Raw genomic sequence first — 16646 nt, 5'->3', positions numbered from 1 at the left:
GATATTTAAATTTTCTATATAAAAAATGTATATCTCAAACAATATGGCAGCATTCAGTCCCGAAAATGTTGTGTTATTCTCAATCTTTATTTTAGACTTTTATTTTGAAGGAACTCGTATTTTGAAGTAAGAGCTGATGTAATGAGTGTGTGAATCTGCTAGAATGTTGAGTGGGAGTTGGTGGTATCAGCAGTTACGGAGGGCTATTTTTGAAGCTATGGGAGGAGCCATGGCAGTGCCTGTGAGTCAATGGGGAATGGGTGGGGTGTTGGGAGTATGGCAGCATTCAGTCCTCAATGTTTTGCGTTATTCTTTTTGTTTCTATTGGACTATTATTTTAAAGGAACTCTTATTTTAGGAAGAGCAAATATTAAGTGTAAAGCTCCTTGAACAGTAAGTTGGTCTTGGCAGTTGAATTGCTGCGGCCATAAGCTAGATTCCAGTGCAAACCATCTTAAGGTTTAGGCTATGGATTATGTAAATTCTAACCCTTTTGAAATTATTATTATAAAGAAGTCAATTTTATAATTGTATTTTCCCCTTGTAAAGAAGACCTTTATTTTAATATTCGTCACATTTCTTGTAAAAAAAAATAAAAATGAATATTTGAGGGTATTCCGGGTAATATGTTTGACTAAAGCATTAGTTCTGTTTAAAAAAAAATAGTTTAGAGTATGTGTGTCCAGTGAGGTTAGTTTCTTGTTAAATGTTACACAAATCATATATTACTGTACAAATATATGTATATGTTTTTAGCAGATTTCCCTAATTTCCCTTGGTAAGACTTTACTTTTGCAGCTGAATAGGGGTTTTTGCCATGTGACTTTCTGTCAATTAACAATCAATGACCTTGTCACGTCCAATCCCACGCTTAAATTGTTCGTAAGGTCACACCTGATCACTTTTACAAGGTTGTAGTATTTTGGAAGATTACAAGCTTTCCAAGAGGACACAACACTCTGTATTCAAATCATAAGTAGGCCTGTTGGATTTGTGGGTATGTTTCGAATTAAGCTAGGTATTGTATTGGAGATATTAGGCTATTTGGTAAATTGTTGTGGTATATTTTGGAAACGTTTATAGATATAATAGGCCTTATTGATGCAACATTTCCTGTCAAAAGTGATCTAATGTAGCCTGTAAACTGGAAATGGAAATTGTTAAACAAGCTATTGGAAAGCCACACTTTTGAAAATTGTATTTTACGAAGGCGGACATTTCACTAGCGACTTGCCCCCTCCGGATTTCAAATTGCATTATTGTCCATCTCTTCCAATTTTATGGTGGAAGTAAGGTGAATCTACCAAATTCTTTAATATTAAAACATTTTGTTGTCAGGCTGTAATGACGTTCTACATGTTTCACTGTCAGGGTAATTCCGCGTACAGTACATGAGTTGGTGCACCATGTCTCTGCAGGATATTTAATTGTGTACAATTTTAGAATTCAGGAGCTTTACCAAAAATGTTCACCCTCACTTAAAAAAGCAAAGTTCTAACCCTGTATTTTACTAAATTGAATGTCAAAGTATTTTGGCTAAATTAAATGTCAAAGATAAACTTTAACTTTGCAATGGTGTTTTCCATTTTCAGTTTATATATTTGCTAGGTGATTTCTGAAAGACACTAAAGGAAGTTTTTACAACACCTCATCCTTGAATTATTCTAAAATGTTGGCTTGGTACTAGAATTTATTTTCTCCATTATAGAAAAAAAAGTGGTTAGCATGTCGAAGTTTCTTAACAAATTATATGAGAGAGTTCCACATCAGTATCTGAGTATTTGATGGTATCATGCATGTACTGTGCTGGATCATGGGCTACAGAATTGGAGATAAAGGCAGCTGCTGATTTAATAAACCATGTTGTTTATATGTGTTCCAACTATAGGGGGATCACACTTCTCAGCCTCCCCGGGAAAGTCTATGCCAGGGTTCTGGAGAGGAGAATACGGCCGATAGTAGAACCTCGGATTCAGGAGGAACAGTGTGGTTTTCGTCCAGGCCGTGGAACACTGGACCAGCTCTAAACCGAATTTCTAGGCGCAGCCAGGGGCCGGAGGGTGTCAGGTTTGGGGACCACACGATTTCGTCTCTGCTCTTTGCGGATGATGTTGTCGTGTTGGCCCCTTCAAGCCAGGACCTTCAGCATGCACTTGGACGGTTTGCAGCCGAGTGTGAAGCGGTGGGGATGAAAATCAGTACCTCCAAATCCGTGTGGTTTTCGGCCAGGCCGTGGAACACTGGACCAGCTCTATACCCTCTACGGGGTGTTGGAGGGTTCATGGGAGTTTGCCCAACCAATCCACATGTGTTTTGTGGATTTGGAGAAGGCATTCGACTGTGTCCCTCACGGCATCCTGTGGAGAGTGCTTCGGGAATATGGGGTCCTGGGTCCTTTGCTAAGGGCTGTCAGGTCCCTGTACGACCGAAGCAGGAGCTTGGTCCGCATTGCCGGCAGTAAGTCAGACATGTTGCATGTTGGACTCTGGCAGGGCTGCCCTTTGTCACCGGTTCTGTTCGTAATTTTTATGGACAGAATTTCTAGGTGCAGCCAGGGGCCGGAGGGTGTCAGGTTTGGGGACCACATGATTTCGTCTCTGCTCTTTGCGGATGATGATGTCGTGTTGGCCCCTTCAAACCAGGACCTTCAGCATGCACTGTTTGCAGCCGAGTGTGAAGCGGTGGGGATAAAAATCAGTACCTCCAAATCCAAGGCCATGGTCCTCAGTCGGAAAAGGGTGGCTTGCCCACTCAGGTTGGTGGAGAGTGCCTGCCTCAAGTGGAGGAGTTTAAGTATCTAGGGGTCTTGTTCACGAGTGAGGGAAGGATGGAACGGGAGATTGACAGACGGATCGGTGCAGCTTCTGCAGTAATGCGGTCGATGTATCGGTCTGTCGTGGTGAAGAAAGAACAAGGCAAAGCTCTCGATTTACCGGTCAATCTACGTTCCTACTCTCACCTATGGTCATGAGCTTTGGGAGATCCCGGATACAGGCGGCCGAAATGAGCTTTCTCCGCAGGGTGGCTGGGCGATCCCTTAGAGATAGGGTGAGAAGCTCGGTCACCTGGGAAGAGCTCAGAGTAGAGCCGCTGCTCCTCCACATCGAGAGGGGTCACCTGAGGTGGCTTGGGCATCTGTTTCGGATGCCTCCGGAACGCCTTCCTGGGAAGGTGTTCCGGTCCCGTCCCACCGGGAGGAGACCCCGGGGAAGACCTAGGACACGCTGGAGGGACTATGTCTCCTGGCTGGCCTGGGAACGCCTTGGTGTCCCCCCGGAAGACCTGGAGGAAGTGTCTGGGGAGAGGGAAGTCTGGGCATCCCTGCTTAGACTGCTGCCCCTGCGACCCGGCCCCGGATAAGCGGAAGATGATGGATGGATGGATGGATGGATGGATGTTGTTTATACTTTCAATGTCAATAGGTGGAATATATATTCTGGATTGGATAGTCCAAGAGATTGCCAAAGAGAAGGGATTTATTTAAACCACAGAAATGGAAACCACTGAGGTTGTGACATGTGTAAAGAGGAAAGATGAACAGCAATGTGCTACAATGTGTACCAAAACGAAGTTTAATAACTTAAAAAAAATGCAATTGAGAAAAAGATGCATAGCAAGTATAAGTGATGGTATACCAGATGGAATTTTAAAGAAAGTGACAAAAAAGCTGGAACATGACATGACAGATCACACAATTCAAATGGATTTAGAAATTGCCAAAGAAGACCTATGTTTTGGAGATCTTAACTGTTTGAAATTGACTGAAGCTCAAAAAAAAGGGGAAAAATAATGGAACAATGTGAAATTTAGAAGTTCAAAGAAGCAATCTCTGAATCAACATCTGGGCCAGAACTGTTGTGACAATTGTCATAAGTCTAAAGGACCACAATGTAAGCTATGGATTTGCTTCACGATGAAAATGCCGGAAGAAAGTGTTGCTAATAACCTACAATTGGAACCTGTGCCTCCAGAACTGAGTTGCCTGAACTCTCTAGAACAGCATCTCATTGCTAAACACATTCTGTTCATGAAGTTGGTGGCATTGCCTAAAGGTGGGCAGAATGGTGTCCATGGTCCTGTGGTGTGTGTTTCCTCTAAAATAACAACAGTCACAAGTGTCATAACAACAAGTGTCCTGCCTGAAATGGATATGAAAACTTGATGATACCAATTAAACTGAAGTGGAAAATTACGAATAGGGGGCATTATGAGCATCAATATATCGAAACGGATCATATGAAAAATGCTTTGAAGTATTTGATACAAAATAATAAATTGTATCATTATGTAAGTTTCAATGATGAGTGGATTAATCCTTTGTGCAAAAATGACAATGTGGACACAATTCCTGAGGAAGATGAACAATCTGAGTTGCATGAAGTGGATAATCCTGTTGAAAAAGAAGATGAGTTCACATACACAGAACAACATGGAATGTTTCTGGATTCGTGCCTCCAAAGTGTTGACCTTGCACACTAAATTCTGGATCAGAATTTTGAAAGCATTATAAGCTTCGCTCCAGGTGAAGGTAATGATCCTGTCAGATTGATGGATAAGACGAATGAGGCCAAGTCGTTTCCAGTTTTGTATCCTAAAGGAAGTACAACCTTTCATGATGAACGACCTGAGCGAATTACCATGGCACTATACTTCAACACACGTATACTTAATGCTGATGGAAGATTTGCAAAAAACATTGATTTCATATTCTATGTTTAGTATATTCCAGAGGTCCAACATATTGTCTCAAATGTTTCAATTGCTGTGAGAAAAGGCTCAAACAAAGGAATGCCTAAAACGTTTGCATCGGATATGTTGACAAATCCAGTATCTTTAAGAAAACTTCTGCATTTGGATGAAGGCTATAAGTTATAACCATAGAATCACAGGATTTTGACAGAAATTATAAAAGTGGTAGGATGGAAAGAAAAATGGGCTTCCATTTCAAGGTATTTAATTCATGCTTACAACACACTTTTTCTCTGGGCCTAGGTGTTCGAGTAATGTTGACAAAAAATATTAACAATGCTGATGGCTTGGTTAATGGAGCATTTGGAATTGTTGTACAAATAAATTCTGAATCTGGGGACTCATTTTCTTCTTCTATTCATGTGGTGTTCGATAATCCTAATGCTGGTAAAACGCGACAAGCCAAAACATGTCATATTTCCGATTTGGAACCAAATGTAACTGTGATTGAACCTGAGGAAGATAAGGTAACCAACAGTGGTGGAGTGAGACGACAATTCCCTGGGCTTGTACAAAAGTACAAGGATTGACAGTGGACAAAGCAGTTGTGTCTCAATTTAATGCAACAGTTACAAGTCTCACTGGACTTATAATTCAGGATTTTTAAGACTCCGTTATACACTCACCTGAAGGGTTATTAGGAACACCTGTTCAATTTCTCATGAATGCAATTATCTAATCAACCAATCACATGGCAGTTGCTTCAATGCATTTAGGGGTGTGGTCCTGGTCAAGACAATCTCCAGAACTCCAAACTGAATGTCAGAATGGGAAAGAAAGGTGATTTAAGCAATTTTGAGTATGGCATGGTTGTTGGTGCCAGACGGGCCGGTCTGAGTATTTCACAATCTGCTCAGTTACTGGGATTTTCACGCACAACCATTTCTAGGGTTTACATAGAATGGTGTGAAAAGGGAAAAACATCCAGTATGCGGCAGTCCTGTGGGCGAAAATGTCTTGTTGATGCTAGAGGTCAGAGGAGAATGGGCCGACTGATTCAAGCTGATAGAAGAGCAACTTTGACTGAAATAACCACTCGTTACAACCGAGGTATGCAGCAAAGCATTTGTGAAGCCACAACACGCACAACCTTGAGGCGGATGGGCTACAATAGCAGAAGACCCCACCGGGTACCACTCATCTCCACTACAAATAGAAAAAAGAGGCTACAATTTGCACGAGCTCGCCAAAATTGGACAGTTGAAGACTGGAAGAATGTTGCCTGGTCTGATGAGTCTCGATTTCTGTTGAGACATTCACATGGTAGAGTCAGAATTTGACGTAAACACAATGAGAACATGGATCCATCATGCCTTGTTACCACTGTGCAGGTTGGTGGTGTAATGGTGTGGGGGATGTTTTCTTGGCACACTTTAGGCCCCTTAGTGCCAATTGGGCATCGTTTAAATGCCACGGCCTACCTGAGCATTGTTTCTGACCATGTCCATCCCTTTATGACCACCATGTACCCATCCTCTGATGGCTACTTCCAGCAGGATAATGCACCATGTCACAAAGCTCGAATCATTTCAAATTGGTTTCTTGAACATGACAATGAGTTCACTGTACTGAAATGGCCCCCACAGTCACCAGATCTCAACCCAATAGAGCATCTTTGGGATGTGGTGGAACGGGAGCTTCGTGCCCTGGATGTGCATCCCACAAATCTCCATCAACTGCAAGATGCTATCCTATCAATATGGGCCAACAATTCTAAAGAATGCTTTCAGCACCTTGTTGAATCAATGCCACGTAGAATTAAGGCAGTTCTGAAGGCAAAAGGGAGTCAAACACAGTCTTAGTATGGTGTTCCTAATAATCCTTTAGGTGAGTGTATATTGCAATGATAATATTGATGTTGCCCTTAAAGTTATGCAGAAATTCATTCTACCTAACCTCTTTGTCAGCATTTACAATAGTTAGGCACAATATCCAGAATATCAAAATACATTTTAATGATTTACAATTTAAACTACAGGGTCATGGTAAAGTGAACTTCTGAACTCCAGAGTGTATAAATATTGAGTATATATTGCTTACAGTTCCACATCTCAATTTGACAGCAGCTGTGGTTTACCAACTAAATAGCTACAAAATGAACATATTTCAGCATAACTTGGTTAAACTTGTAGATTAAATGAACAGTCTCCATGGTGGAAAAGTAATAATGGGATAATTAATTAATAATTAGGTCAAAAAATTTTAAAGCATTTGGAGAAATATGCATATATGCAGTGTGTACAAACCGCAACAACAAAAAAAGGAACTCTAATTGATCATGTGTACAGTGGAGAGAACAAGTATTTGATACACTGCCGATTTTGCAGGTTTTCCTACTTACAAAGCATGTAGAAATCTGTAATTCTTATCATAGGTACTCATCAACTGTGAGTGATGGAATCTAGAACAAAAATCCAGAAAATCACATTAATTACTTAAAAATCATAGCATAGCATCATCTTCCGCTTATCCGGGGCCGAGTCGCGGGGGCAGCAGTCTAAGCAGGGATGCCCAGACTTCCCTCTCCCCAGACACTTCCTCCAGCTCTTCCGGGGGGACACCGAGGCGTTCCCAGGCCAGCCGGGAGACATAGTCCCTCCAGCGTGTCCTAGGTCTTCCCCGGGGTCTCTTCCCGGTGGGACGGGACCGGAACACCTTCCCAGGAAGGCGTTCCGGAGGCATCCTAAACAGATGACCAAGCCACCTCAGCTGACCCCTCTCGATGTGGAGGAGCAGGGGCTCTACTCTGAGCTCCTCCCGGGTGACCGAGCTTCTCACCCTATCTCTAAGGGATCGCCCAGCCACCCTGCGGAGAAAGCTCATTTCGGCCGCCTGTATCCGGGATCTTGTCCTTTCGGTCATGACCCAAAGCTCATGACCATAGGTGAGAGTAGGAACATAGATTGACTGGTAAATCGAGAGCTTCGCCTTGCGGCTCAGCTCTTTCTTCACCACGACAGACAGATACATCGACCGCATTACTGCAGAAGCTGCACCGATCCGTCTGTCAATCTCCCGTTCCATCCTTCCCTCACTCGTGAACAGGACCCCTAGATACTTAAACTCCTCCACTTGAGGCAGGCACTCTCCACCAACCTGAAGTGGGCAAGCCACCCTTTTCCGACTGAGGACCATGGCCTTGGATTTGGAGGTACTGATTTTCATCCCCACCGCTTCACACTCGGCTGCAAACCGTCCAAGTGCATGCTGAAGGTCCTGGCTTGAAGGGGCCAACACGACAACATCATCCGCAAAGAGCAGAGACGAAATCGTGTGGTCCCCAAACCTGACACCCTCCGGCCCCTGGCTGCGCCTAGAAATTCGGTATAGAGCTGGTCCAGTGTTCCACGGCCTGGACGAAAACCACACTGTTCCTCCTGAATCCGAGGTTCTACTATCGGCCGTATTCTCCTCTCCAGAACCCTGGCATAGACTTTCCCGGGGAGGCTGAGAAGTGTGATCCCCCTATAGTTGGAACACACCCTCCGGTCCCCCTTCTTAAAAAGAGGGACCACCACCCCGGTCTGCCATCCCAGAGGCACTATCCCCAACTGCCACGCGATGTTGCACAGGCGTGTCAGCCAAGACAGCCCCACAACATCCAGAGACTTGAGGTACTCAGGGCGGATCTCATCCACCCCCGGTGCCTTGCCACCGAGTAGTTTCTTAACCACCTCGGTGACTTCAGCCCGGGTGATGGACGAGTCCACCTCTGAGCCCTCATCCTCTGCTTCCTCAATGGAAGACGTGACGGCGGGATTGAGGAGATCCTCGAAGTACTCCTTCCACCGCCCGACCACATCCCCAGTTGAGGTCAACAGCTGCCCACCTCTACTGTAAACAGCGTTGGTAGGGCACTGTTTCCCTCTCCTGAGGCGCCGGATGGTTTGCCAGAATCTCTTCGAGGCCAGCCGATAGTCCTTCTCCATGGCCTCACCGAACTCCTCCCAGGCCCGAGTTTTTGCCTCCACAACCACCCGGGCTGCAGTCCGCTTGGCCTGTCGGTACCCGTCAGCTGCCTCTGGAGTCCCACAAGCCAACCAGGCCTGATAGGACTCCTTCTTCAGCTTGACAGCATCCCTTACTTCCGGTGTCCACCACCGGGTTCGGGGATTGCCGCCTCGACAGGCACCGGAGACCTTACGGCCACAGCTCCGAGCGGCCGCTTCGACAATGGCGGTGGAGAACATGGTCCACTCGGACTCAATATCTCCAGCCTCCCTCGGGATCCAGTCAAAGCTCTGCCGGAGGTGGGAGTTAAAGATCTCTCTGACAGGAGACTCGGCCAGACGTTCCCAGCAGAACCTTACAGTACGCTTGGGCCTGCCGAGTCTGTCCAGCTTCCTCCCCCGCCATCGGATCCAACTCACAACCAGGTGGTGATCAGTTGACAGCTCCGCCTCTCTCTTCACCCGAGTGTCCAAGACATGTGGCCGCAGGTCAGATGAAACGACAACAAAGTCGATCATCGACCTGCGGCCTAGGGTGTCCTGGTGCCACGTGCACTGATGGACACCCTTATGCTTGAACATGGTGTTCGTTATGGACAAACTGTGACTAGCACAGAAGTCCAATAACTGAACACCGCTCGGGTTCAGATCAGGGGGGCCGTTCCTCCCAATCACGCCCCTCCAGTTGTCACTGTCGTTGCCCACGTGGGCGTTGAAGTCCCCCAGTAGAACGATAGAGTCCCCAGTCGGAGCACTTTCCAGCACCCCTCCCAGAGACTCCAAGAAGGTCGGGAACTCTGCACTGCCGTTCGGCCCGTAGGCACAAACAACAGTGAGAGACCTATCCCGACCCGTAGGCGCAGGGAAACGACCCTCTCGTTCACCGGGGTAAACTCCAACACATGGCGGCAGAGCTGGGGAGCTATAAGCAAACCCACACCAGCCCGCCGCCTCTCACCATGGGCAACTCCAGAGTGGTGAAGAGTCCATCCTCTCTCAAGGAGTGTGGTTCCAGAGCCCAAGCCGTGCGTAGAGGTGATCCCGACTACCTCTAGTCGGAACCTCTCAACCAATCTCAGGCTCCTTCCCCGCCAGCGAGGTGACATTCCACGTCCCTAGAGCTAGTTTCCGTGTCCGGGGATCGGGTTGTCTAGGCCCCCGCCTTCGACTGCCGCCCGATCCTCTCTGCACCGGCCCCTTATGGTCCCTCCTGTGGGTGTTGAGCCCACGGGAGGGCGGCCCCATGTCGCTCGTTCGGGCTGGGCCCGGCCGGGCCCCATGGGGAAAGGCCCGGCCACCAGGCGCTCGCGAACGAGCCCCAACCCCGGGCCTGGCTCCAGGGTGGGGCCCCGGCTGCGCCATGCCGGGCGACGTCACATAAAAAAAAAATCATACAATTTGCATTCATGACAGAAGTATTTGGTACAGAAACCTTTGTTTGCAATTACAGAGACCTTATGTTTCCAGTAGTTCTTGACTAGGTTTGCACACACTGCAGCAAGGGATTTTGGCCCACTCCTCCATACAGATCTTCTCCAGATCCTTCAGGTTTCGGGGCTGTCGCTGGGCAATCTCTCCAAAGATTTTCTATTGGGTTCAGGTCTGGAGACTGGCTAGGCCACTCCAGGACCTTGAGCCACTCCTTTGTTTCCCTGGCTGTGTGTTTCGGGTCGTTGTCATGCTTGAAGACACAGACACGACCCATCTTCAATGCTCTTAATGAGGGAAGGAGGTTGTTGGCCAAGATCTCGCGATACATGGCCACATCCATCCTCCCCTCAATACGGTGCAGTCATCTTGTCCCCTTTGCAGAAAAGCATCCCCAAAGAATGATGTTTCCACCTCCATGCTTCACGGTTGGGATGGTGTTCTTGGGGTTGTACTCATTCTTTTTCTCCCTCCAAACACGGCGAGTGGAGTTTAGACCAAAAAGCTCAATTTTTGACTCATCAGACCACATGACCTTCTCCCATTCCTCCTCTGGATCATCCAGATGGTCAAGGGCAAACTTCAGAAGGGCCTGGACATGCACTGGCTTGAGCAGGAGGACCTTGCATGCGCTGCAGGATTTTAATCCATGACGGCGTAATGTGTTACTAATGGTTTTCTTTGAGACTGTGGTCCCAGCTCTCTTCAGGTCATTGACCAGGTCCTGCCGTGTAGTTCTGGGCTGATCCTGATCTTCCTCATGATCATTGATGCCCCACGAGGTGAGATCTTGCATGGAGCCCCATACCGAGGGAGATTCCTCGTCATCTTGAACTTCTTCCATTTTCTAATAATTGCGCCAACAGTTGTTGTCTTCTCACCAAGCTGCTTGCCTATTGTCCTGTAGCCCATCCCAGCCTTGTGCAGGTCTACAATTGTATCCCTGATGTCCTTACACAGCTCTCTGGTCTTGGCCATTGTGGAGAGGTTGGAGTCTGTTTGATTGAGTCTGTGGACAGGTGTCTTTTATACAGGTAACAAGTTCAAACAGGTGCAGTTAATACAGGTAATGACTGGAGAACAGGAGGGCTTCTTAAAGAAAAACTAACAGGTCTGTTATAGCCGGAATTCTTACTGGTTGGTAGGTGATCAAATACTTATGTCATGCAATAAAATGCAAATTATAAAAAAATCATACAATGTGATTTTCTAGATTTTCACAGTTGAAGTGTACCTATGATAAAAATTACAGACCTCTACATGCTTTGTTAGTAGGAAAACCTGCAAAATCGGCAGTGTATCAAATTCTTGTTCTCCCCACTGTATATCCAACTTCAACTAAATGGGCAGTTTTGCAGACAAAGATTTAGACTAATCCTAGACCAAAAAAACTGAAATCTCCATTGAACTTGATTTTTTTTTGTCCTGGACTAGACTTGATCTGTGTCCGTGCCCAATGTCTAATAAGGAACCAGTCATGAGTTTTTACAGATGTATAATTATAGCTAGACAAACCAGCTGTCTCAGGTTTAGTGTTGGTTGTTAACTAGCAAGGCAACCTCTGCAACAATGTTAAACAAGTGATTGTTAGATTAATCATGTAATAATTAATCTAACAATCAAACCAGCTGTCTCAGGTTTAGTGTTGGTTGTTAACTAGCAAGGCAACCTCTGCAACAATGTTAAACAAGTGATTGTTAGATTAATCATGTAATAATTAATCTAACAATCAAACCAGCTGTCTCAGGTTTAGTGTTGGTTGTTAACTAGCAAGGCAACCTCTGCAACAATGTTAAACAAGTGATTGTTAGATTAATCATGTAATAACCTTATCTTGAAAGGACTTTATCTTTAACCTTATCTTGCAAACAAACTATATGCACACCCCTTAGCACATGGAGGCTGCTAATTGCAATACAACAGCTGCTCTCCTGATAGTTGCTTCCAGGGTGTGTAGGAAAACCTACTTGTTTGTTCTTGAAAGCCTCCACCAGCTCAGCTGCGTTGGAGAAGGTCATTGGGAAGGAGAGGTGTGGACCAGAGTATAACTCTGGCACCTCGATGCTCTTGTAGCTCTCCCACTCTACATCACGGCCAATGTCGTGCTCACGGAAGATGTGTGAAATCAGGTTCCCTAAGAATGCAATGGGTTGCTTTTTCAAAGGAGCATGGTCTGATCAAGAAGCGGCTAAGGTCGGCAATTAGTCATATGAGCTACGGAAATATCCCAATATCCCATAGTGCACAACCAGGGCACATATAGTGTGCAATTTGGAGCATATCCCTATTTTTGAACACCATTCTGTTTTACAGCCCAGGTTTCAGGTGTTAGAATAGCTTACTCTCACTGCTTGCTGGAGTGAAGTGATCCATGAGGTACCCAAAGAAGTTGTAGAGCTGAGGAAGGAAAACAAAAGAATCATAATTAAACAATTAGATTACAATATATATATATATATATATATATATATATATAATATTCTGGCAGTGTGTCTGGTTGTGCACCTTGATCTGGTCCTGCTCTCCTGCATACTCAATGGACTGAAAGATATTCCAGGTGCACCTGCGTCTCATCTCCAGCCTAGCCACATACTGACGGTACCAACGTTGGATCAGGAGAGCTGCCCGCATGGCTGTGGGAATGTGGTGTGGGTGGCGGGGCAGGATATTACAACACATGGGCACTTATGTGATCTTTGTGGGACTTGCTATGGGACATCCCATTGCCAACATAACACACAGTTCTACCAAGAAAAATGCAGGTATCATTGTGACGACTTCTCTAGTTATTAGCCTATTTGTAGTTATTTGCCTGATCGGCTGATACTTGCATGAGAAATCCTATTTTTAGCTTAACTGATGGTAATGTTATCAGTGTCTACTGAACAATGCAATCACAGATTAGAGACTCAGATCCATCAATACCCCATTGTAGTAATTTAGTTCACAAGCAGACAACTGACTGACTCACCTGTGGCAGCTTTATATCATGTTGCAGGAAAGACAAGACACGTAAGACAAAAAGTTCAAGGGTTAGTGCTTCTTAGTAGACTTTCTTCTTAGTAAACACACAGCCAGGGCAACTAAGGAGTGGCTCCATAAGAAGCATCTCAAGGTCCTAGAGTGGCCTAGCCAGTCTCCAGACCTGAACCCAATAGAACATCACTTATGTTATTTTGAAAACAAAGTTCAATTAAATTTGTTATTGTAAATTTTACCTGGTACAATGCTGGCTGTAGTTAACATAAAAACCACACAGATTATATATGTGTTATTCTCTAGGGTAATCTATGTTGTTCATAATCATTGAATGGTTTGTCGAGGTTGTTATAAAAAACAAATGTGTTTACTTCCTCTGTTGAGTTGCTTCAGCTGCGCTTGGTCTGATTTTGCAAAGCCACATCCCATGACCCTGAAGTATGAGGTACAACTGAAAAATAAAGTAAAAAATTAGTTCATGACTTAGAAAATTGGCCTAACAAAATTGCTGTAATTAATTTACTGCATGGACAACAATGGGAGGACTTCACAAGTCAATTGCAGCCAGATGGTTTATGATCGGACACTGCTTTGCAATGAAGAGTGAAAATAAGGACAATTTATGTGAAAAAAAATATATACAAAGAAGGTCATGAATTTCTAACCAAAGACATGTTGGAAAGTATTCCAAAAAACTATTAATCTGCAATGTACATGTATTAATTAAATCTGAACAGTAACAAATAGATGTTATTTTCAGTGGACAAAAAAAATTATGTAAATGCATATATATGATTATTAAACATCATTGTTATACTATGAAACATTTCGCTAAGTAACATTTTAAAAATTGTCAACCAACCAGGCCAACAATATTTCCAAGAATCTCTACATCATGCTATCCAATCACCTCATTGAATTAGAAATTATTATATTTTATAGATTATTTTGTAGATATAGATTATATATTACCTGGGTAGGTTGCCTCTCCCCTCCACAATAAGGGTTATCCGTCAGTCTTTTAGCGCCTTAGCAGCTGAGAGTTTATTCCCCTGAATGTCTTCTGTTCTGTAAGCCTCAGGAAACTGTTGAAACAAGACCCACAGATGTTTGGAGGATGTTTCAGACATATTTGTTAGAACAGGAGACAGACTCTCAATTGCTTTCATTCAAGAGGCACCTCTCTGTTGGCACACACAAGGCTTCAGCCTTGGTCATACTTCATGTGTAATAGGGATCTAGTCCAGTATATAGGCGGTTTTCTTGGCCAAGCCCCGTGACCACTTAATCAAAACAAGTTTCAAGTGGATTAGGATTATGCCTCACAGTCATTATGGCTAGCCTTTATACAGAACATATGGGTGAACAATCCAATAAAGGGCAACAACTGGCAAGTGACAGATTAATAAACATATGGACTTTATATGGCTCAGTAATCCCCAAAAGGTCGAACTAAGTTTTTGCATATTTTCCTGTTACGTGGGTGTGTCCACAAGTTATTCATGGCTTTGCAATAAGGATTTGACAAAGAGTACATGGAAAAGTAAATGGAAGGTGACCAGATTAGTAAGCAAAATGATCTGAAACAGCAAATACAGTGGCAACTGAGCTTCCACCAAGAAATATAATTTTGAGTATTGAAACACTTTTACATTTGTAATTGGATTCATGTATAAATACTTTTAATTTGTTTTGTTGTTGCTTTGGTACTATTATCAATAGTATGTTGTGTTTTTTTAAAACTCTTAGTAGAAAACACCAGAAAACTGATAACACTTAATCAACCAATAATCAACCACTAAGTTTTGGGTGAAATATAATTAGTACGTTGGCGACATCATCAAAACAGCTATGTCATTTTAACAATTCGTTCGTCTAAGACCAAACAAGGTAAAACACGTGTTTCCCTTGTGCTAAAGTTTTACAAAATGTTTTTGGTTGCTTTAGTTACTATTATCAATTGTTAGGTACAGTGTTTCAAAACTCTTAATACAAAACTCCAAACTGATCATACTTGTAAAACATTAAATCTTGCATGTAAAACAATTGATTTTGCTTTAATTTCCTTTCGAAAAATCTTTCATCACAAACTCATGGATTCAGTCATCATATTGTTGGTGAAAAATAGCAAGTACATTGGTTAAGTCATCAAAACATACAGTTAGGTCTGAAAATGTTTGGACACTGACACAATTTTCATAATTTTGGCTCTGTACGCCACCACAATGGATTTAAAATGAAACAACCGAGATGCAATTGAAGTGCAGACTTTCAGCTTTAATTCAAGGGATTTAATCAAAATATCAGATGAAATGTTTAGGAATTGCAACCATTTTCATACACAATCCCCTTATTTCAGGGGCTCAAATATAATTGGGCAAATTAACACAATCATAAATAAAATAGCCATTTTTAATACTTTGTTGAAATCTGTAATGCATGGACATCACCAGATGCAGGGTTTCCTCCTTTGTGATGTTTTGCCAGGCCTTTACTGCAGCTGTGTTCAGGTGTTGTTTGTTTGTGTCTTTCTGCCTTATGTTTTGTCTTCAGCAAGTGAAATTCATGCTTAAATCGGGTTGAGATCAGGTGATTGACTCGGCCATTGTAGAATATTCCCCTTCTTTGCCTTAAAAAAACTCCTGGGTTGCTTTCACAGTATTGCTTTCACAATCAATCTACGTTCCTACTCTCACCTATGGTCATGAGCTTTGGGTCATGACCGAAAGGACAAGATCCCGGATACAGGCGGCCGAAATGAGTTTTCTCCGCAGGGTGGCTGGGCGATCCCTTAGAGATAGGGTGAGAAGCTCGGTCACCCGGGAGGAGCTCAGAGTAGAGCCGTTGCTCCTCCACATCGAGAGGGGTCAGCTGAGGTGGCTTGGGCATCTTTTTCGGATGCCTCCGGAACGCCTTCCTGGGAAGGTGTTCCGGTCCCATCCCACCGGGAGGAGACCCCGGGGAAGACCTAGGACACGCTGGAGGGACTATGTCTCCCGGCTGGCCTGGGAACGCCTCGGTGTCCCCCCGGAAGAGCTAGAGGAAGTGTCTGGGGAGAGGGAAGTCTGGGCATCCCTGCTTAGACTGCTGCCCCCGCGACCCGGCCCCGGATAAGCGGTAGAAGATGGATGGATGGATGGATGCTTTCACAGTATGTTTTGTGTCATTGTCCATCTGTGAAGTGAAGCACCGTCTAATCAACTTCGCTGAATTTGGCTGAATCTGAGCAGTCAATATAACCATATATACTTCTGTCACATCATCAGTAAACACTAGTGACCCAGTGCAATTGGAAGCCATTCATGCCCATGCCATCACACTGCCTCCACTGTGTTTTACAGATGATGTGATATGCTTCGTATCATGAGCTGTGACAAGCCTTCTCCATACTTTTTTCTTCCCATCATTCTGGTACAGGTTGATCTTAGTTTCATTTGTTCAAAGAATGCTATTCCAGAACTGGGCTGGCTTTTTCAGATGTGTTTTGACAAAGTCTATTCTGGCCTTCCTATTCTTGAGGTTTATCAATGGTGAACCCTC

General features: G+C 44.1%; 1 protein-coding gene across 3 annotated transcripts in view; it reads right to left on the bottom strand.

Moving 5' to 3' along the window:
* Positions 1-14527, bottom strand: part of LOC105009331 (serine/threonine-protein phosphatase with EF-hands 2) — a 46966-nt gene extending 32439 nt beyond the window's left edge. The window contains exons 1-8 of one of the 3 annotated variants that reach the window (XM_034296919.1): positions 14287-14527; positions 14079-14191; positions 13478-13557; positions 13346-13360; positions 13099-13107; positions 12633-12760; positions 12470-12524; positions 12095-12261 (exon numbers count right to left, since the gene is read on the bottom strand). In XM_034296919.1, the coding sequence (XP_034152810.1) occupies positions 12095-12261; positions 12470-12524; positions 12633-12760; positions 13099-13107; positions 13346-13360; positions 13478-13535 (432 nt within the window). In that variant the 5' untranslated portion in view covers positions 13536-13557; positions 14079-14191; positions 14287-14527. Of the gene's footprint in view, positions 1-12094; positions 12262-12469; positions 12525-12632; positions 12761-13098; positions 13108-13345; positions 13361-13477; positions 13558-14078 lie in introns of all 3 variants that reach the window. The other 2 variants (XM_020045261.3, XM_034296920.1) reach the window with 2 other exon arrangements.
* Positions 14528-16646: the final 2119 nt, after the last annotated feature.

The sequence above is a fragment of the Esox lucius genome, chromosome 14 (assembly GCF_011004845.1).
Source record: "Esox lucius isolate fEsoLuc1 chromosome 14, fEsoLuc1.pri, whole genome shotgun sequence".
In the NCBI taxonomy this organism is placed as follows: domain Eukaryota; kingdom Metazoa; phylum Chordata; class Actinopteri; order Esociformes; family Esocidae; genus Esox; species Esox lucius.
Note: the sequence above shows the minus strand (reverse complement) of the source record. Positions and strands in the feature narration are given on the sequence as shown.